This window comes from Gigantopelta aegis, chromosome 6 (genome assembly GCF_016097555.1).
Source record: "Gigantopelta aegis isolate Gae_Host chromosome 6, Gae_host_genome, whole genome shotgun sequence".
Classification (NCBI taxonomy): Eukaryota; Metazoa; Mollusca; class Gastropoda; order Neomphalida; family Peltospiridae; genus Gigantopelta; species Gigantopelta aegis.
The window spans coordinates 99,634,337-99,658,640 of NC_054704.1; the positions used below are offsets into that span (position 1 = coordinate 99,634,337).

Genomic DNA, 24,304 nt, shown 5'->3' on the forward strand with positions numbered 1-24,304 from the left:
TCGTGTATTTTAATATGTAAAATATCAACATCGTCTAGTTAATCGGTATTTGTCTCTGCAGAGCCTCGACAAAATTTAATACCGATTAACATAGTGATATTTTTCACATTAAAAAATACTCGCGACGAATCGTCTATATAACCCGCCTAATTCGGACATATTGAATATAACAAAATACAGTATGAATTTTGAACATTATGTCATATTAGGGTCTGTAGGCCTCTCCAGTCTCGAACTTTGCTCAGAAAGTCGACTTTTTGTAAAGGTGAATTTTCGTACGTTTAAGTATAATTTAATACAAAGCTAATTGCGTGTTTGTAACAAAGATGTTTTGTTTTATCTTTTTTTTAATGCTAATAATAGATGTGCAAAAGAAAATTAGACTTATTAGAAACCATAAAATGATGGGAAACCGAATGTATTTGGTCAATGAAATAACGAGGAGTTACATTGCGGTTGTTTGGGATGCAATCTATTGATGGTTTCATTTATCCACTCACAGTTTAGAATTTAGTCACATGACAATGACCTAATTTTAGATTCGACGTATATGGCAATGTCACAGGCTGTCTGCATTCCAGACATATTCACCCACTATTGAGAGTAATAATACAATGAAGAACATTTATACAAACTACACAACTATGGAAGATAAATTTTAAGGATAAATTAGGAATATAGATAAAATATATGTTTATACATTAGACAAGATAACTTTTTTTATTTATAGCTTCTTTTTTAAATAAAGACTATGCTTTTTCATTTATATCATATTGCAATTCTCCCTAGTAAGCTTTTGGCAACCAGCCAGGTGCGGCTGGTTTGTTTATTTTTACTTTCCCGCGCCTTGCCAACGGAACGATGCACTACTCCTACTAGCTATTACTGCGCACAACAAAATAGATTTGCATGTTTTACGTATTTTATTAGTCTTATCTTAAAAATCTAACAATAATTGTAATAAAATAGTAAGGACGTAACTTACTAAATATATTTTGTAACAAACAATGTAGAATTTGTAAATGCACTGTCTCAATGGACTAGTTCTCTTGGCGTGAATTGGTCAAAGCCAGCTGTTTCCCGCCAATTATTACTCATTCTTGTGGCGTATCGCCGGGTTTGACTATTCTATACATAATATAACACATATTTTGAAGATTTTGTGGCAAATTTACTTTTTTCAACTTCAAAATGTCTCTTTTTGCACGGACTACTGATAGAAGAAGTATTATTGAAGAATTTCAATTGAGGGAGGATGAAGTTGTTGCTGCAATAGCCAAGTAAGTTGTAGACGGTACATTACACATGGTTTACGTTATAAACATTGGCGTACGCACACATGTCGAAAGCTTGTTTTGAATTTTTCTTGAAATTTTTCGAATAAGAGACTAAAATTATTATTACTTTAACGTTGTATTACTGAAATGTACCTGATTTGCTTATGATTCTTGATGTAGTACTTTTATTTTTGTCAGAAAAGCGTGTTTAGTGTTGCATATTTTCCTCAAGAGGAAACCACATGGTCGCCATTACACAAAGACTCCATTCATCATCTGTCGCTTGGCCTGGTGTTTTTAAAAGCATTAACTATCTATCTACCAAACACATTTTATTTAATTTTTTTGTTAAATCATACAGATTGCTACGTTTCTTCTTTTTTCCCCCTTTTTTTTAAAGTAACGGTATAAAGGTGGTCATTGTTTAATTTTTTTTTTATTATTGTTATTGATTAAAAACGGTTAAGCAAGGTTTTATCGTCTTTCGTTTTCTATTTTTAAGTTGTTTTTAACATGCTTTTTGCAATTAAAGCAGTTTTGTGACTACGCTCGTTGTACCACATGTTTGTGGCGTGTTTACATCAGTGACGTATGCGTGCCCTTGTCAGACTGATCAGCTGATTCCTGTGTTGCACTTTTAAGGTTAACCCGATCTGTCTGCGGCGATACAATTTAATTTGCAAGATTGTATTTGTAAAATAGGTGCCACTGTGCGTGCTTGTGGGGTGGGGGGGGGGGGGGGGGTGTAACATTGTTTTATAAACAAGAAATTGTGGGCTACACATTTTTTAAATAGATGTAGTCTAAAAAGATTAGTAAGTATGTATCGGGTGATAAGTTCAGTCACGAGAAAAGCTTGGCACTGAGCCAAGATACAAATCGGATGACAGTTACTGTAGTAGTAAAGCTTATCGGAAATTTGTGATCATGGTATTATTCAATACAGCAAATACTGGGGTATTTTTTTTGACATTTGTTATTCCTGGACACTGTAGTTCCACAATAAAGTTAAAACAAATACTTTGCAAAATATGAAAATATATTCTTTCACCATTTGAAATAATCAAGGATAGATTTTGATTATTTGGCAATTAGCCAAACTGGATTTTTTTTTTTTAAACTGCAGTTCATGTTAATTTTTATTGTTTTATAGTTTTGCTTTAATTTAAATCTGGTAATTAGTACTCTCTAGGTATTAATGTATAAGTAATTTTTTTTCAATAAATATTGGACTCTTGTTTAAAAAATTTTTTTATTATTAGGCCTATTTAATTGGGTTTTTGTTACTTAGAATGTAATGTATTTTATTAAAAAAAAAAATATGTATGTGCCAGATTTTTTATTCATCAGGGGTGATCTCGTAAATTATCTATAGATATCAAATCATTGTTTTTTTTAAGAAGGGGTGTGGTATATGATGAATTCTATTATATATAATTATATTATGGGATCAAATCTCGTTGGTGGCCCCATTTTTTGATTTTTTTTTCGCTACCCCCAACCAGTGCCCCTCGATTGATATACCAAAGGCCATAGCATATATACTGACTTGTCCACGGTACATACTGACTTGTCCACGGTACATACTGACTTGTCCACAGTATATACTGACCTGCCTGTGGGAAATATAAAATCTCTTGCTGCTAATAAACAAATATAGCCTTTATGTTTCTTCTGAAAACAATGTTTAACATCCAACAGCTGATGATTAATAAATCATTGTGTGCCAGCAATTGGTGTTATTAAATTACACAGTTTAATTTTTTCATCAGAACAAAATCATAAATATAATTTTAGCATTTTGTTATTTCTGTGATAACTATTTACTGTTTATTATAACTTGTAAGTACACTGTAGCAAATAGTACTTAATAAATTTGACAGCCAAAACATCTGAAAGTGAAAGTTCCACAGCTTGATTCTACACCATGATAAAATCAAGATATTAAACAGGAAGTTTCTTTTTCCAAAAATACAGAACTTGTGGCAAAAAGAGTTTAAAAAAAGTTAAAAGAATACAAATTTCTATCAATGAAGTGTTTGGTATTGACAAAAAATCAAAACAAGTATTAAAAACCCCAAAGTCACTTGCCAGTGAAAAGAAGCAGGGTTTTTTTCTCAAATAATTTTTTAACTTTGGAATATCTGGACAGAAAGATCTGTGCTACTTTTTAAAATTAATAATAATATTTTAAAATAGGAAAATAAAATACAGGGGGTGGGTGTTTCTATGCTCTTGTCCCTTTAGCAGTGCAATATGAACATTTGATATGTCTAGTTAATTTTGTTTAAAGTAAATTTCCCCTTTTTTCCATTTTCCCTGTGTATAAATTAAAATGCATGTTCATTTTCTCAAATTTTATACTTTTTAATAATTTGTTGCAAAGTAATATTCTTCTGGAATTGTTAATTAATGTTTGAAATACGAAACTTTATGGAAGTACATTGACATTTAAAAAACACCTTTTAATCAATTTTACACTGGAAAAACTGAGTAGTGAGGGCTAAGAACTGTATTCTTCCCCAGGTTACAAAAACTTATTGAAATCCAGCTAATTTAACCAGGTTTATTTGCTGAATATTAATTTGTATGCACAGCTGACTAATTTTAGCTACTGGCAATTATATCATGTATTCCATAGTTGTTTTTGACTAAAACTTATTTTATTGTTATTTTTTAAACTTTAATTAATTTTTTTTTAATAATAATTAAAAAACCCCAACTATTGTAAGTGTTGTAACTTTAGACAGTTGACTTGCTAAATTATGGTTATTAAAATTATATATACACATTCAATTTGTCCTCAAAAGTATAAAGGGCCATACCCTAGTTTCAACCCATGAACATTAACACTAAGTTTAGTTAATCTACAAACCTGAAACACATTTGGATAAAGTTACAGTTGAGTGAAACATGAGTCTGTGACTTTGAAAAGGTGAAATACCCTGTAAAAACGGACTAAAACTCGACTCCATAATTGTTTCTTCTCAGACACACGTGTGTTTTTAAAAATATGAGAAATGCATTTTGTGATATTAAAACCACCAGGATGACCAAAAACACTTCGAATGTACAGAAATTGATCATCTAAACTATAAAATCTAAGTATGTATGATTTCAGTTATCAAAAACGGCTATAATGGTCAAAAATATACCGTAGTGTTTAAAAAGTAGGGTATGTCCCTTAATACCAGCAGGGCTCAAAATTAAAACTAGTTTTTTCTGCAACTGGGTAAAAAATATTACTGTCAGTAGAGTGGATAATTCAGGGTGTTTAAGTTTGTGTTTATTTGTTGCAAAAGTTACTGGTCTGAAATTGCTGTATGCTTGCTCACAATAGCCATAGATGACTATTTTGCCTTTGACAAACTTCAAAATTGTTGTAGTTGACACATTTTTAATATGAGGCTGGATTTTATATTTTATATCGATCACATTTTGGTTCCGTGACCTGTGATCATCAAAACCAATGAGAAACTGATTTTTGGTGATCACTATTTAACGGTGGACTGTTACGTGATAATGGGTAACAAAAATTTGGTTCCATATTTTTACCGAAATGGTACTTCAAACATTCAAAGCCATAATTACCTGTTTTTATTACGTAACTTCAAATTATTTTCTGCCTAAAAGCGTGTGTCTGCTCTTTTCAACTACAGCTACAACACCTACTAACATAGTGATCATTTCCCACTTGTTTTGAGTAGTGTATTTTGGTTTATGGACAATTATGACCATACATGTACATATATAGCCAACACTGACGGTCTGAAATGGTTACAGCTGATGTAACTAGCTAAAGAAGAGAACACCTGTACGTCAAATCAAGTGAATCAGTTTGCTCCGTTATGGATTGTGAAAAGTGTTTCCGATCATTACCTTTTTAAATTCTATGCCAAGTGATCACGCTTTTTTGCTATACTCTTGTGTACATAAAACACATGCCTTGAACTCTGAAGTTTATAGTTTCATGTCCGATGTTATGAATATATATCTGTATGGAGTTTGGGGCGCTTTGTTTTAAGCAGCAGTCTTCTAGCTGGCAATAAATGGAAGGGCGCTGCACCCTGCCCTCCTTTTATGCCACCCTGCCGCATTTGTTGCCCATGGTTGTTCTCCAAAACTTAACCTTGATGTTATGAATATACTTCTGTATATGGAGTTTTGATTGCTTTGTTTTAGGCAACATGGTTGTTCACCAAAACTTGGCCTTGATGGCGATAAGAAGGTGAGACGAGAAATTGCTAACAGCAATGAACGACGTCGCATGCAGAGTATCAACGCTGGATTCCAGTCACTACGCAATCTTATTCCACACCATGAGGGGGAGAAACTTAGCAAGGTAGGTCACGTTCAGGTGTAAATGTTTTCAGTTAGATGTCTGCTAGTGCAGGTATGTACATTGAAGTTATTTTGAAATAATATATAGCTGTCATAACGCCTTGCCAACAGTCGGTCTCGATTGCTGGTATAATAGTGTGTATATATATACCCTACTCATGTAACTCATAGAATTTAAGTATGCTAATATTATGGTCAAAGTAACATACACACTGCTTAAACCGTGTACTGTGTATTGCTATTTTAAATTGACCATTCAGAATAGAAGGAATATATGTATTGTGTTTTTTATAATTTATTATGATTTTGTGTGTATTTGCTGCTTAATATGACTTTTTTTAAAATTCAATAATTCATACTGGTAGTTATTTTTGTGGTTGTTTCTAATTAAGATTCAAGCACGCTTAGGCACAGAGTTTAGGGTAGTGAGAGAGAAGTCGGTGTAGCGGCCTACTCCTGCGTGTGGGAGCTGGTACCAGGATGCGAACCCAGTACCTACCAAACCTTAAAAGTCTTATGGCTAAACCACTGCATCACCCAGATTTATTTATTTGTTTTATTTACTTTAAACAGCTCTACATTAATTTTTAAAGTTTATTCTTTATTTTTATTTTTTTAATGTGTATTAAATTATGATGTGAAGACACAATTTCACAATGTGTGCTTGTGTTGAAGGTTTTTGTTCCCTGTGTAAAACCTAAACCCATTACTACCTGGCACAGGACAGGTTTTGCTGGCTTGTCAGAAACGCCCAGCCTAGCCAGCCATGTAAGGCATCCATTATAGAGTGGGGAGGAAAGGGCAACTGGTGCAGTCTGCTCTCCTGTAGCGGGATTGGGTTTCCCTCCCTCGCTTGCTGGCAGACAGGGAAGTCTGCTGTGAATGTAGGTCACCACCCAGAGTTGTGGCCCCTTGTTTTGTTGTAAATATAACACCACATGGCAGCTATAACCTAGTTCTTTAGCTATGAAATTGTGCTTTTTCTTGTTGGCAAGTTTTAATGGAGATGTTGTCAATTGTTGTTTTTCTATGATAGCTTAATTTGTTTTTTGGGTATTTGTTGCAAACAGAAAAGACAACATTAAATATTACCATTTGGAACCCTAATAAATGTGGTATTGAGGTTTTTGGTAGCGAGTTGTGTTTGGGTTTTTTTGTTGTTGTTGTTGTTGATGTTTTTACAGAAAATTTGGGTATTTAATTGGCCTTATTTTTAACTTGTTTGTTGCCTGTGTACTGTATTACAAGTACATATATGAATGCAGATAAAAAAAGATTACTTATTTAATTAACAACTAGTTAAAAACGTATATTGATTAGCAGATGCCTAAGTTTATTTTAACAATACATATATATACATACACACACACACACACACACACACACATATATATATATAAATTGTTGACTAATGGATTAGTGCCATTTAAAATGTATATATTACATCCATAAAATACAGCTATCATCTTCATGTGCATAAATAAATAAGAAAACCCCCCACTAGTATACTTCTATTTTCAGCATCAATGAAATCAATAGGTTTATTTTAGCTAATTGGTGCGTGTGCTTTGGAAAACATTAAACATTTAGGTGTGCATTGACTACATTAATTGTACGATCCTTTTTTAGATCCTTTTTTAGCAGCCCACGTTATTAAATATGACTGATGTATCATGTACTGTCTTTGTTTCCACGTTAAAAATCTACAGATATTTTTTTTTATATATATATAAGTGTCCCAGGGAATATGACAGTGCATGGAGTACATTTTGTGTCATCTTGATCTGTTTGTATTTATATGGTGAACATAATGCATGTACATCAGATGTACTTAGACCAAACATATATATGTTTGCTGACGAAAAACAATTATACATAATTTGTATATTTCAGTATATATAAGGATAAGTTAATACAAAAACCCAACAAGCCCCCCCCCCCCCCCCCCCCCCCCTTAAAAAAAAAAAAAAAACCCCAACCCACAACAAACAAAATGCAAGCAATAAATTTGTTTGAGAGAATTTTCCAATCAGAAATTGGTGTTTTTTGTTTTCAAATTTTTGGTGTCTACATCCATATTTCTGGTATTTCTAACAAAAAACGACAATGCTGTTTCTGTCACTCCTGTTAGTATTCCTTATACACTGAATCAGAATCTGGGACACATGTGGTCAAGCTTCTATAATCAATCCCTCAGTTTACCTGTACGGATAATTAAACTAATTTTCGGTATGATCCAGGGCTATTTTGTGCCAGAGAAGACGAGTGATCTCTCCTCTCCACACTCGCCTGGAAAGTTAGGAGAGCTTTAAAGTGATCAATTGAAATAATTGTTTTTAATTAATTTTATTTGAAACTTCATGTGTTTGCTTGACTGGCACCATTCAAGAAGAGTGATCGTCAGCTCGCCTTGATTTTGCTCATGGCAAAGACTGGGTAGTACTAAACAACACCCGAAACTCACGGACATAGTGGTTGTGTGTATATATATATATTCCTCGTTGCGTGATAGTGCATGTGCTGGAGCTGGCTGGCTGGCTCGTGTATTGTGTGTTATTTTTAGTCTTGACTCACCTCGTTGCAGTAGACCGATATCAGGTGGTGCATGTGATCAGTTTGGTCTCGTAGGAAGAACTGATTACTGACAAACTGCGGAAGGCATAAGAGCCTTGTCACGGCCATTTGCTGTGTTTGATGCCAGGCAGTGCAGGCTGTCTTTGTAGTGTTGGCCACTTACAACTCTATCTTTTTCGCCCTCACTTGATTAACCTGTGCAGGAAGGAGGTCAACGTGCATGTTGTTGATATAAAGTGGAAAGTGTTTTAGTATTGATCCTTGATTTACTAGTGGGATTTTCCTGAGTGCTACTGATGTAGATATATATATATATATATATATATATATATATATATATATAGCAGTGTTGATTTTCAAGTCGTTCCCAATTCATTAGAATATACTGGCTTTTCGACTGAGATCTTTAGTTCTTAAGGTATCTAGGGAGACTGTTGTAAAATTTAAAACTTAAACAACTAATGAAAAGCTTGCAAGAACGCTGACTTTTCAAGAACCTTTAAAGCTTTTCCTGAGTTTTGGTCAATTCTTTTTACGGTTATGACAAAACGAGTATCTTATGTGGTGGCAACATGTTTCTTCTCAGCCTGGTTCTTCTTGTATTATGATATATCACAGTATTTATATATATGTAGTTTAACTAAAGTTTGTTTTGTTTAACAACACCATTACCTAGAGCACATTGACTAATTAATCATCGGCTATTGGATGTCAAACAGTTAGTAATTCAGAGGAAACACGCAACATTTTTCCTAATGCAGCAAAGGATCTTTCATATGCACTTTCCCACAGAAAGGAAAGCATATACCACGGCCTTTGACGGGTTGTGGTGCACTGGTTGGAACGAGAAAACTCCCAGTCCGTTGAATGGGTTTACCAAGGTGGTTTGATCCTGTGATGCAAGCACATCAAGCGAGTACTCAACCGACTGAGCTAAATCTCACCCTGTGTAGTTTAGTTAATTTATTTAAATATGCATAATTCTCTAATCACCAATGATTAACAATGTGTCTGTTATTTTTTTATTTTGTTTTTAATCCATTTATCAGTGACATAAAAATATGTAAACACAGAATACATCAACCCTGTAGGCTGTGGGATTGTTTTCTGGTATGTCGCCAGTTAAAGAAACCTTGAAACCGGTTTGGTTTGGTGGTGCCATTAAAAAAGTCATTCATTGTCAAATTCCCAGCATGCCAGCAGGGCATTGATATGTTAATTCGTGGAGCCGAGTGTGGGAAGAAGCCCACTGCACACCCATGTAGCCGAAAATCATGACCATTCATGCACAGACAGGACGAGGCAGGCTTCTAGGCTTGTGTACCCGGTACCCACTGACTAGCCTCATTGTGGCTTCTTGTGTGGGACGTCCTGGCTGCACTACACTACATGGAGCCAACGACTCTGGTGTGATTGTTGGTATGTGGGTCACAGGCAGTGGTGGCTGTATTCAGTTGGTTTGTTGCCCTACATGTGTGTGTGTGTATGTTTTTGCAGCCATGCTAAAAGGAAGTGAGGGGAGTCGGTGTCATCCCACCTACATACACACATATGCAGTGTGTTGTTTTTGAGTGGCTGTGTGGTGTGGTGCAGTGTAGCTGTTTATAATACAGCTTATAAGATAAAATGCATTAATATAGGCATCAGCTATTGGTCAATCCCCAACGTTAATGCAAACGTCAATAAAAAATTTTTTTTTTTACTTTTGTAAATGAGTAAAATATCTGAAATAAAGATTACTTTATTTTAAAATTATTAAAAAATTGTTTTGTTTAAAGCATATATAGCTTGTTGGGTTTTATTTTTTAATATACATGTTACAACAGAAATATTTAAAAAATAATATTAAAACAAAAATGTTTACATTTGAAAATAATGGAATTTTGAAATTTAGACAAAAACCTGTTGACAGTGAATTGGGAGTTTTGTGTTGCTTATATGTAGCTCTATTAGTAGAATGATTAATCTGTTGAATGTGAATTGTAGTAAATCTTAAGACAGAAGAATTTTGAGCATTTCAGGACATGTAATTTTCAAAATTTTATGGGGGAGCATATCGCTGAACCCCCTAAAAACTTTGCTTTGCACCCTTGATCTGTGAGTCGATGGTCACTCTCCTGATTTGGTGTTAGGCGAGCAGTTTGAAGTAAAATTTATTAAACAATTTATTGCAAGGCAGTCAAGTATAAAGGGGTGTGCAAGTAATCACTCAAGTCACCTTATATGGTGAACAATGGAAAAAATTATATGGATAAAAAAAAAACCCACATCCAGATTTATACAAACTTACAGACTTCACTAATAAAACAAAAATGTTCATATACTCACAGTAACAACATGCTTTTTGAAGACTGCAAAAGTTTCTGGATTTTTTGTCTATGGTTATTTTTCTTTCTGCTGACATTTTTTACTTGTAATAAAAAAGTTATTGTCCTTTGAAGGCTGTGTGTCAAAATTATCATCTTTGATATCCAGTAGCCGATGAATAATTCATCAATCCAGGGAACATTTTCTTTTTAAAACTTTGAATAGCAACAGTTGATTAGCAGATGTTTCCTGCAACTTGTTCTGGTTGTGTTATTTTAAGCAAAAGAAACTTTCACAAAAGTGCTACCATGCTGAGATGTGTTTGTTGTTTTTCAGGCGGCCATCTTGCAGCAGACGTCTGAGCATGTGCACAACCTGGAGCAGGAGAAGACGAAGTTGCTGGCGCAGAATGCGCACCTCAAGAACGTGCTCATGGAGATGGAGCGGGTCCAGGAGGAAGCTTACAACGGGTCACCGCCACCCAAACGCAAGAAACGCGACACAGGTAACACGGCAGATTATAGCAGCGTAGGCTGATTCGGACATTTACACAAGTATTTGGTTGTGGTCGTGTAGAATTAGGTACCAGTGCAATTTATCGTGGGGGAATTTGACACAGAAATTTGTACAAGTATTTGATTGTGGTCGTGTAAAATTAGGTTTATTGTAGCCAGGCTTCTTTTTGAAAGATGAATCATGCCTCTAAAAATTGCACAAATATTCATTTCGGATCTCTCCATTTATGGGGAGCTGTCACTTGCTCCCCATCACTCCTCTGAGACTATTTCAAGGAGAGTAATGTTTATCTCGGATTAGCATCTGAATTTACAAGGTATCAATATGGCAATATGATAATTGGCTCCCTATAATGTAAGTTAAGGAAGCAATTAATCACTTACTCCCTTTATGTTATTTTGTTTGGAGGACTGCAAATCTTGTTTGTGTAACCTGTTTTTCTTTCTGCTCAACTTAATATATATTCAGAGTTCTCAACATCCTTTTGTTGTATAGTATATTTATAATATATGTGTTCATGTTACCCAGTGGTGAGTGTATGATCTAGTTTTCTGCGATTCACCAATGACACATTTTATTTTAATGTGGCTGGGAACAAATTAAAGTAATGACTGGGACATTGTTGGAAAATACTTGTGTGGTTTCTTCTAATTTAGATATTCAAGGGATAGTTTAGCAACTTTCTGTACACAGCTATCCATCCCAGTATTTGTACGTAAGCAGAAATTTGACAAGTATTTAATTTTTTTTTTATTGTAGCCTAGTGTTTGTAAGTAAGCAGACATTTGAGAAGTAGTAAAAAAAAAAACCCCGCTATTGTAGCCTAGTGTTTGTAAGTAAGCAGACATTTGAGAAGTAGTAAAAAAAAACCTACTATTGTAGCCTAGTGTTTGTGAGAAACAGACATTTGATATCCATGTTTTTGATCTGACTGTAGAATCGTCTGACGAAGGCATCAGTCTGGGCAGTTCGATGGATAGCAGTGAAGATGCTGCGGAGGAGTTGCAGCGGGAGATGATTGAACTGCGCCGACAGCTCGACCAGGAGCGCTGGCTGCGCATGATGCTGGAGGAACGCACACGCGTCCTCGAGACCCAGCTCTACCCTGAACACCTGCGCCACCTCGCTGCACACGTGCAGGCACAGATGCACAAGAAAGATGACGCCGCTGTTGTGGTGCGTATTGTTGCTTACATGTGTAACACGTAGGAATCCTGACCACTGTAAACAGATCCCTGGGTTTAATATTTTTAAACGTGTGTAACATATAAATCAACCCACATTGAGGAGATTCGAACTACAGACTGTCAGTATGAGAGGTCAGTGTTCTACCAACCAAGTTAAAGGCCAATTTGGTAAGAGTGCTGAACTCTTAAGCTGCTGGTTTGTGGTTCGAATCCTGTCAGTGGGGGTTGATTTATATTTTACACATTTAAATATATTAAAATCATGGTTCTGTCTACAGTGGTCGGGGTTCATGTGTTATTCAATTTTGTGATGGCTTTAAAAAATGAAAATAATTTTGTCTCTGTCTCATATAATATGAAAAACGAAAAGCAAAAATTAGCATCAGACCTTTTCTTCTTATTTTTTTTTCAAATCCTTACAAAAATCATGGAATTTGATTGTAATCATTTTTGGTAACCTGTTGGTAAGTGTTTTAGCAAAGTCACGGAATTGGAAGTATGTTACACATTATCAAGTAACACAATCCACCATTACCCTTTTCACCAGTAAATGGGTTCTAATGATTTGCGGGAACCTGCTGGGCAAATCCCTTCCAATGAAGAAGAGTAGTCTTGTCTTGAGAAACCAGATATGGGTAGTTGGTTGATTTTATTGGTGTCTTGTACTGTATATTTCTCCCATGAAGTAAAATCCTAATACTTACTTTCCCCGTCTTGTTTCTTACAGAAAGAACCATGTACGAGAGAAGTCTCGCTCTCTGATTCGGAGGAAAAAGTTGGTTCCGATGTCACCCTACGAACATCAATGTCCCGTAAAAATTTGGAAACAATTGTGGAAGCCATTCGTCACTTAGAAGGTGACAGGATTTTGTTTGACGAACGTAAGGTGGACGAGAAACAACCCATCGCTGGGAGCGAGGGGAGTGAAAAAGACTGCAGCGACCACGAGGGGAGCAAATCGGACAGTTCAGGCCGGGACTCCCCCGTGTGCTACGCCAAGCTTCACTCGCTGACGAGTGTTTGTCACAAAACATACACAGAGAACTACTCCATGCAAAACATTTCACTGAATCACCCCATCCCTCCACAGTACTACAGGCCAGGCGTCATAGTGCACAAGTCTTGAGAAAGGGACCCAACTGTTATGGACTGAGAAAACTTATTATTCCAGTGACGTCTTAATTCATTTCCTCGTGTTTGGAGCTCATGTTCTCTTTTTTAGAGTGCTTCATTTCATTTGTGCATTGCAGAACTCTTATTAATTAACACCTTCACCCCTCGATGCCATTTTGGACTAGTCGACATGAATAAATTAAGACAGGACAGTGCATTCATCTAGTGGGTGAAATGTTATTGCATTTGTTATCATGTATCACCTCATGAATTGTACAGATAAATTATTAACACTTTTCCCCCATGGTGATGTTTTGGACTAGTCGACCTAAATAGAATGGATAGGATAGTGCATTCATTTAGGGGTAAAAGGTTGTATTTGTTATTATGGGTCCCCTAATAAGGGCTTCACCCTTTAGGCCTCTGAGAATTGAACATTTGGTAAATGGTTGCACAAAAATAAATTTAGGTAACTTTTTTTTTTGCTTAATCTGTTAATGACTATGTAAATGGTACACTAAATTTTGCAAGAACAACAATAGGTGAAGCATCGCATGAATAAAACAAATTATTCTTGCAAATTTTCAGAAGCCTTTTCCTTGGGGTTTTGGACTAGTCGACACGAATCAAATGGACAGAATACTGCATTCATCGAGGGGTGAAACGTTATTGCATTTGTTATCGGGTGTTACCTTACTGGACATTGATAAATTATTGACACTTTCACCCCTTGATGCCGTTTTGGACTAAACTTAATTAATAGAAAGACCAGTCTAGTATATCCATCTAGGTGTGAAATGTTACTGCATTACTTGTTTTCATTTGTCACCTCATTGTAAGTTGATAAATTATTGAAGCTTTCATCCCTTGGTGATGATTTGGACTAGCCGATTAGAATGGCCGGTATGGTACATCCATCTCTGAGGGTGAATTGCTACTGCATTACTCGTTTTCACTTGTCACCTCATTGTATATTGATAAAATTTCATCCTTTTTCATCCTTCATGTATATTTGTATAGTGATTACATATCATCAATTCATGTAAATCATCATTCACTGAATCATTATCATCATCTAAGTGAAAATGTATTTAAGTTACGAATGATTGTTGATTTTTATCATCGAAAGATTTAATATATTTATATTTACCAAGAGCATCAACTTTTGATACAAATTGTTTGTCGTATCATTTATTCATTTCATTGTGTGTGAGAACATACATGACCTTGAATGCTGTTCGCCACCATGTTTGATTCTGTATTGGTCCTTAGTTTCACTAAAAGCAGATTTCATCTATCAGGCTGCCACATCTGTGCCAAACTGTATTTCATCCCTTCCAAAGAAAAATGGAAGGTGGGTAATTTGTACCCATTTTTTAATATATATTTTTAATGCAAAAATAGATACTCATGCCTTATGCATTAGCTTCATCAATTTTTAATATAAAACAAAACAATGAAGTACATTTTAGTTGCTATGTAGTACTTTTATTAGTAATACAAAGTCTACCTTTAGACCATATCTTCATTAGAAATGAGGCATTTTATTGTTGGGGTTTTCTGCTCTCTTTTTTTTTTCTTGGATGAATTAATAAAACAAACTGAATTTAATCTCATACGCTGAGAAATTACCATTATAGTTTTCAGGTGGTTTAATGAAATTATACAAGCTTTATGAATCTTTAATTTTTAGTTAATACATGTCTTGTGAAAGCTTTAATTAAATTTATATAAAAAGAGTTATTGGTCTTAAATAGGTTGTTTTTCAAAATGACTGACTGCTGTTCAGCTACTATTACCCATATTTTGACATTCACCATAAGTGAAAAACAAATTAAATTGAAAAAAGAAATTCATATCAGTTACAAAAATCACATAAGACTTGACCAGAGAAGTTTCATTAATTTTCTCATACTACATGTATTCTTGTCATTGATAGCAGAAAACGTAGATCCAGTCTTGGCAACATTCCAGTAAATTTATAGATTTCATTAATGTATTGCCATTTAATTTTTTTTTTACTATGATATAATTGTCAAACTCCAATGTATATCTATGCAGGAAATTGTATTGTACAATCAAAATATTTACATTTTAATCTGAGAGTGTGTGTGTTTACAGAGTATGTCTTCTGGATAGCACTTGGTGTTTTATTCCATGTGCCAAAGTGCTGTTCCAGTTAAGTGACTGAATATCATGCCACACTTTTACATCTGCCACAGTTTTATTCATAAAATTAATATGCATATTGTTTCTGAAAAATGTATTGAATTATATATTTTTACACACAGAAAGTATTCTTATCCAAGCCTAGTGTTTGCAATACAGCAGGAAATATACATTAAATATGCAGTTTTATTTTTCTGTTACGTAGCAGTTTAACAAACAAAAATGAAAGATGGATAATTTCTTGTATGATTGCAGGGTTTATTCTGCATCTCTCCAATTCTCAAAATTGTTATCAGTTTGATTGATTTCATTTTTTTAAAAAGGCATAAATTGTCTTAGAGAAAAATTGTTATAACGTAAAGGCTGTTACGTACTTGACATTTGTATGTATAGCCCACACACATGAGTATTTTTCTTGAGAACGGGTTGCACGTGTGTTTGGTCACTTGAAATAAGTTACCAGTGGTTCGAAACTTACTTTTTAAACTAATTTTTGGAATTAATTTTGTTCTAGTACAACAGAATTTTACCAGCCACAACCATAAGTACTTGGTTAAATTTGTTTCTGGGCCCATTTTCAACTTTACAGGAAAATGCTGTATACATGCAGACATTCATCCTGGATCATAAATATTAATTGTGTGTGGCATCCACAAAATTCCATTAATGCAACTTTTCTTGTGCATTTTTTAAAGATCCAATTTTATTGATAAAAATATTAATCAAATACGACTTGACTGTAGTGAATAACAGCCAAATCGTAAATAAGATAACCAATACAGAATGTATCAGAGTTATGTTCTTGGCGTTAAACATTGTATAGATGTAAATAGTTGTTACATGCTTTACTGTGTGGGCCAACTTGTTCACTTGTCTTTTGTAAGCTGAGAATAAATATTAATTGTCATTTTTATTATTTATAATTTTTATTTTACGAAGCACACCAACAGAGACGTCTGTCCTCACTGGGTGCTTATTGCATTAACACTGAAGATGAAATATTATTGACAAGGACCAAAATTGTGAAATGGCCGTTGTTTTTAGCATAAGTTGTTACTTTACAGACTTCTGTGTCCTATTGAGGTATGCTAACTTTCTCTCCCAGATAAACCTGAAGTTATTAACAGTTGTCTTCATGGCCTGAAGAGACTAATTTTAAATAGAAATTATCAAGAGTTGTCTTCACGACAGTTTAAAAGAGAGTGTTTTATTACTTTTAAATAGAGTTATCCAAGAGTTGTCTTCACGACAGTTTAAAAGAGAGTGTTTTATTACTTTTAAATAGAGTTATCCAAGAGTTGTCTTCACGACAGTTTAAAAGAGAGTGTTTTATTACTTTTAAATAGAGTTATCCAAGACTTGTCTTCAGGACATGAAGTGAGTGGTTTTGAATATGTTAAACACGAATCGTTTGACCTTCCATACAGCCCCAAAACCGTGCCGGACATATAAGTGTTATATTTGTTCTCAAAAGTAGTTTATTCCATCAGCAACAGGGCTAGCTCTGGGTCAGCAGAACATTTTGCCAAATTATCCATTAAACTTACAGAAACCCAGTTATTTTGTAACAAAATATCAATTATTACATGAAATTATTTCACCAATTGTTTTTAAAATTTGCAATTGTCAAATTCAGCGAGTGCCAGGGCTAGCCCTGAGCAACATAGTCTGCATATTTATTTTGATAGGTGATTGAATTGGGGCTATGTAGCAATAAATCAGAGATACGTGAGTCGTAGGATGGAATCATCTAGATGTGGGGGGCCCTTTTTTGTTTTCTCTCCCATTGCCCTAACATAACCCTACAATAGGCATATCAAAGGCTGTGGTATGTGCTGTCCTGTTCAGGAAACTGCTTTGTTTGCCACACCACAAATACATTTATAGCCTTGAATGGTTCATGAAGGTCAAATACCGTGCAACCATGCCTGTAATAGTACAGGGGCATCTGAAAGAATTGGGTATGCAAGTGGGTGTCCCCCTGATTGCTGCTTTTAAAAATAGTTTTACCAAAATAATAGGGCAGCAGTTGTTGCCTCCCATGCCCATTCTGTTGTATTCCGACTTGCATTCATGGATGTTGAAAAGCAGGAATAACCAAATCATTCATATAGTTGTCACTAGGTCTTGTTTATTGACAAACCTAAAAGGATTTACATTGGCCGTGCCAGGTTTTTTTTATATTATTATTATTTTTTGTAAGATGCCAACATACTTGATATTGTTCAGTTATCAACAGAACATTCTCCTTGGTGCTGACAAATGTGTATGGGTACAAAACATCCACAGAATGTTTCCTTTGACCTGCTAATACACTAGATTCTGTTCGGTATCATCTTTCAGGACATCAGAGGTCCATGCTGTGGTTTTGGGTTCCTTTCAGACACTGACACATCAGACTGTATCTTAGATGGCACCTCTAGTGTTTGTGCTGAAATTGCTTCTGTTAATGGCCAGTAACATTGACAAAACTCTTCAGTATAAAAACTAAATAAAATTCATAACTTGTATTTATTTTTATTATATAAATATTTCATCAGATTGTCAAAACTAAATAATAAAATGTGAAGGAGAAAGAAAAAAGATTTTTGAAATGTATTAAAACAAATCTGTTAAGTCTCGGTTTGCATTGCTGTGTTCTTTGCTGGTAAGATAATAAATCAGCTTTGTGCAGATATCTGTCTTTTTTTTTTCTCTTTATCTCTTTATTTCAAGATAAGTAATATACTCGACAAACGTAATTAAGACCCAGTAGATTTTTTGGGTAATTATTTCCTAGTGTCATTATTTTGGCAAGTATTGATTGCAGATCGTGATGACTTGTAAACATTAAGAACTTGTCATAACGATGACACCGTATAACATAAGAATATATGTTTTTGTTAGGTATATCTAAAGCAAAAATATCCATACTATTGGCACATGTGCAGGATTTGTTAGCAGGAGGGGATTTGTACTGTGGTGAGCAAAGTGTATAGGGGGATCGAGTCATGCTGCCAGGGAATATTTATTTGGGGGGGGAGGGGGGGGGGGCGTGGAGAGGAGGAAAATTTGCTTGAGTAGGGAGAGGTTTCGACCCCTGAAACCATTCCCCTGTACATGCGTCTGAACTAATTTTGTTAAGTATACAATATTGAATGATACCCAACAGTTTGTTCTACAGCTTTAGATGCTAAACAGTATGGTAATGTGAATCATTGTCTTTGGTATTCAAAAAGGAAACCCATGATCGTGTAGGTGGCTGCTTTTCCGATCAGGTGACAGGTTATTTTTAATATGAAATTCCCAGGACATAACATGTTCGCAGTTGTAATTATTTTACGTATGTTGTCGGAATGTAGCTCAGTGGTAGAGCCCAACGCGCCATGGGTCACATGATCGATCTCCCAGAATGGACGGGTTTTGTTTTTTTGGAGAAAAAAATTCCAACTATACTCTAAGAATTATACATAAAAGTCTGTGATATGTGCTGTCCTGTCTGGGAATGCATATAAAGATCCCTTGCTGTGGAAGGAGTTGCAATAGCAAGGTTTAATTAGCTGGACCCAACAGTAAATTAGCAATTCGATCAGACAGTCTTTAGCTACATTCGTTGGCCAAAACAATTACGGCATTTTAAATAATTATATTTTCAAGTAAGCATTTTGGTAATTTAACAATGGCATATATTCACCCAATTCAATATTAATTAGCATTTGATGATTTGAGGGCACGATCCAGCTCAGTCCATAAAGTCTCGTCTGAGATTCTTAGGTGATAGTATTCCAATACACTGGTGCTGGATCCATTCTCAGATGGTTTTTGTTGGGGGTTTTCATCCCAAATGCCCCACGTCTGGTAAATCAAAGACCAATGCATGGCAGTAGGGGAAGTGCTTATTCAAAAATCCCATCATTGACATCCAATCGCCGATGATTAATAAATCATCGTGCTCAAGAGATGTCGGGGAAAACAAAACAAACTTTAAACTCTGCAACGTTGCACTTTCATGTGCACCACACGACACACACGTTCCTCTATTGCCAGTCAGCGGGTAGCGTTTCGTTTGATATGCTCTCACCAGCGGAACCAAGAGGTGGACGATCTGCGAGAGCAGATTCACATGGGGTCTGTGCTGGAAGAGTTCACACTTGGTCAGACAGTCACTCGCGGTTCTTCTCCTCGGAAATTGCCTTGGTCTGGTGCATTTTTATGATATTTTAACAAGAGCTGACTCTTGTCCCGCAATTCCGGGGCCTGGTACAGCACTTTATTCTAGTTCCGCATGTTCGAGACCTGTTGATTTGAGAAGATTTTAACGACGTGTGTCTGGGAATGGCCGAGTTCCCAAAGACTCAACAGGTTGTTATATACTAAAGGATTTTACACGTTTACTCCTTGCTGATTTGGCAGTGACCATAAGCTTTAAAGGGACATTCCTGAGTTTGCTGCAATTTTTAAGATGTTATCGACTGACAGAGACTTTTTAACGATTGTAATTACATATCAAATATATTTTCCCGCATAATATATTAGTGGCTGTATATTAAACGTGTTTCTGATTATTTGTACTAGGTTAAATTGTATTTTATTTCCTAAAATATGTTTTTTTCGTACGTACGAAGTTTGGGCTTCTTATAAATATTAAGACGACCAAAAACACATTGAATATACAGACACTGATATTCTAAACAAGAAACTATATTTAATATCTAAGTTTAATCATAGAAATATTTTATTAGTCGAAAACATCTGACAATGCAACAAACTCAGGAATGTCCCTTTAACACAGACACACCGAGAGAGAGAGAGAGAGAGAGAGAGAGAGAGAGAGAGAGAGAGAGAGAGAGAGAGAGAGAGAGAGAGAGGATGGGAGGGAGGAAGTAAAGACGGAGGGGGAGGATAAAGATGGAGAGGGAGGGGGAACGAGTATAACCAGAAACCCGCTGCAACAACAGACTATTCCTACAAACCAAAAATGTAGCAACATTATCTTTTATATATATATATTTTTTTTTTCATAGACGGGACAGTACATATCACGAACTTTGGTGTACCAGCCCTGAAGCGCAGACAGACAAACGACACACACGGCATGTATGAATAAACTCCCAAAAATAACTGTCGTCGGCAATTGCAGTAATTAACGCCAGAAAACTGGCAGACGTTATTTCTTGAGACGGTCAAGTGTAGTTGTATTACGTTCGTCAATACCCAAGTGATCGAAGTCGGGAGATGCGGAGGTCGATGACGGCTGCGTGTGGCGCGCTGGCGATCAAGTGTCTGGTGCACAGCCCAGGGCAGGATGACATCCACTGGCTGCGCTTACCTTGAAGACAATAACAAGGTCAGACAGTCTGGCACGAATACAAATAAAATAGTATCAGACGAGATTGGAAGTTCAGGCCTGTGCAGCAGTTACAACGTGGTTCCCTTCCGCAGACATACGACGATCATTGCGCGGGCTTATCCTCGTGTCGATGGCACGTCTGTCTGCCGTTCAGTGCGTCCATTATTAAAAAGTAAAGTTTGTTTTATTTAACGACGCCACTAGAGCACATTGATTTTTTATCTTATCATCGGCTATTGGCGTCAAACATATGGTCATTCTGACACTGTGTTTTAGAGGAAACCCGCTGTCGCCACATAGGCTACTCTTTTACGACAGGCAGCAAGGGATCTTTTATTTGCGCTTCCCACAGGCAGGATAGCACAAACCATGGCCTTTGTTGAACCAGTTATGGATCACTGGTCGGTGCAAGTGGTTTACACCTACCCATTGAGCCTTGCGAAGCACTCACTCAGGGTTTGGAGTCGGTATCTGGATTAAAAATCCCATGCCTCGACTGGGATCCGAACCCAGTACCTACCAGCCTGTAGACCGATGGCCTAACCACGACGCCACCGAGGCCGGTCCATTATTCAAGTGCTTCACCCTGATGCAAGGGAAGGAATGTTCGTGTATACATCACCTCAGCATATTAAAGTTAAACAAATTTTGATTACTGATACCAATAGAGCGCATTGATTAATTATTAATCATCATCGGCGACTGGATGTCAAACAGTTGGTAATTATGACACGATGTCATCAGAGGAAACCCGCTACATTTTTCGTGGTGCATTGGCTAGAACAAGATTAGTCCGATAGGCACAACGACAGTGATCGATCCTAGACTGACCGTGCACCAAGCAAGCGCTTTATCATTGGGCTACGGCCCGCCCTCCTGGGACCGAGGCATTGGCGTAGCCAGCATTTTATAGGAGGCAATTTAATTTACACCTGTAACATTATTATTATTTTTTTTTTTAAAGAAGTGATAAACACATAATGACATTCAACAGACTTACACGCTGATATACCATTAATCATTTTACAGTGGTAAAGAACTCGCTTGATGCGCGATCGGTCTGGGATCGATACCCGTCGGAGGGTCCACTGGGATATTTATCGGTCCAGCAACGGCGCCATGACTGGTATATCAAAAGGCCATGGTACGTGCTATCTGTGGGATGGTGCATATAAAAGATCCCCGGGAAAAATGTCGCAGGTTTCCTCTCTAAGACTATATACCAGAATTACCAAATGTTTGACATAGCCGATAGTGGCGGGACGTAGCCCAGTGGTAAAGCGTTCGCTTGATGCGCGGTCGGTTTGGGATCGATCCCCATTGGTGGGCCCATTGGACTATTTCTCGTTCCAACCAGTGCACCACGACTGGTATATCAAAGGTCGTGGAATGCCTCTCTGCGGGTTTTCTCTCTACCTATATGTCAGAATAACGAAATGTTTGACATCCAATAGTCGATGACTAATAATCAATGTGCTCTAGTGGTGTCGTTAAACAAAACAAACTTCTTCTTCTTGCAGTAGCAGATGATTAATAAATCAATGTGCTCTAGTGGTGTCCTTAAACAAAACATACTTTAACTCTTTTTTTTTTGTGTCAATAAACAAATATTTCTTTGTTTTCATTTGACACCTAAATTCCATTAGTAATAATTTCATTAGGGAGTCATTTGGATTCCAGTCCACCCCTCCAATCCGCCCCCTTTTTGATTAATCCAATTAGGCGAAGGTCCGGCACTGGGTTTTGGTGGTGCCGGGGAAGTCATGGGGGCGGGGCCAGGCGTCAAATTAGACCGGTTGGCAACCTTCATACTAAAGAAGCCAGGTGTGGGTGTGACTTGTCCCAACCCAGGGAGACCACTGACTTCACCGCTGTATTGCTTGTCAAATTAAAACACATTTAAAATGAAAATAGTAGGACCTCAGTGGAATAGTGGTTAAACCATTGGACTAAAGTCTGGTAGATACTGAGTTCGTGTTCAATAAGGAAGGGCTGTTTTATTTAACGACGTACTCAACACATTTTAATTATGGTTATGTGGCGTCGGCTATATAGAGAATAACTGGGGTTTTTTTTATCCTGTGAAGGTTGGAATGGCGAATGCTGCGTGGCTCTGCCGCTGAATGCTGCGTGGCTCGGCCGCTGAATGCTGCTTGGTTCTGCCGCTAAATGCTGCGTGGGTCTGCCGCCGAATTCTGCGTGGGTTTACGCCATTCAACCTGAGCAGGATAAAACTGATATCAGGTTTGGGTTTTTTATACTGCAATCCACATAAAAAGAAAAGTTAATTAAATAAACCGTTTATTTCACAATCTTACCGTTTTTCAAAGTAGTATGTGCACACGTGCTGAAGCCTTGTCGCCTACAATATCTATACACCAAAACAAAATAGTTTTTAAAAAACTATTTATTTATTTATTTGTTTTTTGTTTAAACGGTCTTCAAAATGTTTTTTAAAATCGAAACAATCAACTGGAAATAAAAGAATAAGTAACTTTGAACAATACCACATTCCTTTGGTGATCAAAGTGTAAAAGTAGTTCACCAACCACTAACAACTGTTCTACACAGACAGTCCGGATAGCGGAGGAGGGTGTCCAGGACAATGTGCTTGAATTCAGTCTATCATAAGCACCTAAATCAGGTTAAAATAAAATTAAATGAATTTTTTTTGTTGTTGTAGGATTCCATGTTTAATTGAAACTCAACCCCAAAAGCCTACTTTCAGCGCCCAATTTTTGTTTGGTTTGATTTTTGTTGTTGGTGTTGATGCTTTGTAAAGCGGTCATAACTTCCTTGTTCGCTGGAATTATATGTTCAGCATTCAGGTGGGCGTAAATGCCCCTAGATCCGTTACTAGTATGTATGATCAAAGATGTCTTTTCAAATCTCTCTGCTACAAAACCCTCAAGCACCATATCTCGACAATTTTTTTTTTTTAATTTGCCACGCGTTGTTCAGCGGGACGGAGCTTCTGTCTAAAGTGCTATGGGTAGCAGGATCAAATCTCCTGTCCACCTTATGTTACCCCCCACCCCACCCCCAACACACCGCATTAGTTTCGTTTTCAACCAGTGCTCCACAACTGATATATCAAATGCCAGGCGCGTATCCACTTCCTGATGGGTGCCAGCGCATTTCTTGTGGAACGTGTCGTGAGACCACATCGGTTTGCCATTTACCAACAGCAGGAGAGCCAGATATATCTGCATAGCAATTCGCCGGAGGCGGATAATAGAGTGAAAACCGTATGTACTCTTGTAAAACTATAGTTTTATATTTCAAATAAAGACAATAAAAACAAAAACATCTTTAATCTATTTCTGTATTGTACTCTAACAACTGGTGTCGACTCATAATTCGATCAACATACATTATTTTTCATCACGGTCCACAATTCAATTTACCATTCCTGTGTTCTGTCAAACGAGTTTTGAAAAGCGATCAACTAGATTTTTTTTTTTTTTTACCGTACCCAACACGTGGCACAA

General features: G+C 36.4%; 1 protein-coding gene across 1 annotated transcript; it reads left to right on the plus strand.

Moving 5' to 3' along the window:
• Window positions 1–1,088: 1,088 nt before the first annotated feature.
• Window positions 1,089–18,159, plus strand: LOC121374089 (transcription factor AP-4-like). The gene is made up of 5 exons (XM_041501008.1): window positions 1,089–1,280; window positions 5,460–5,619; window positions 10,836–11,004; window positions 11,953–12,191; window positions 12,930–18,159. Exons 1-5 carry the CDS (start codon window positions 1,192–1,194, stop codon window positions 13,326–13,328), a joined length of 1,056 nt encoding a protein of 351 aa, XP_041356942.1. The 5' UTR covers window positions 1,089–1,191; the 3' UTR covers window positions 13,329–18,159.
• The last annotated feature ends 6,145 nt before the right edge of the window (window positions 18,160–24,304 follow it).

What these genes read in the sequence shown, in the direction of transcription:
- LOC121374089 (XM_041501008.1), top strand. Translation starts at nt 1,192, where the DNA reads ATGTCTCTTTTTGCACGGACTACTGATAGAAGAAGTATTATTGAAGAA. An exon ending in GTTGTTGCTGCAATAGCCAA is followed by an intron (nt 1,281 to 5,459) that starts GTAAGTTGTAGA and finishes GCTTTGTTTTAG; the next exon opens with GCAACATGGTTGTTCACCAA. An exon ending in AGGGGGAGAAACTTAGCAAG is followed by an intron (nt 5,620 to 10,835) that starts GTAGGTCACGTT and finishes GTTGTTTTTCAG; the next exon opens with GCGGCCATCTTGCAGCAGAC.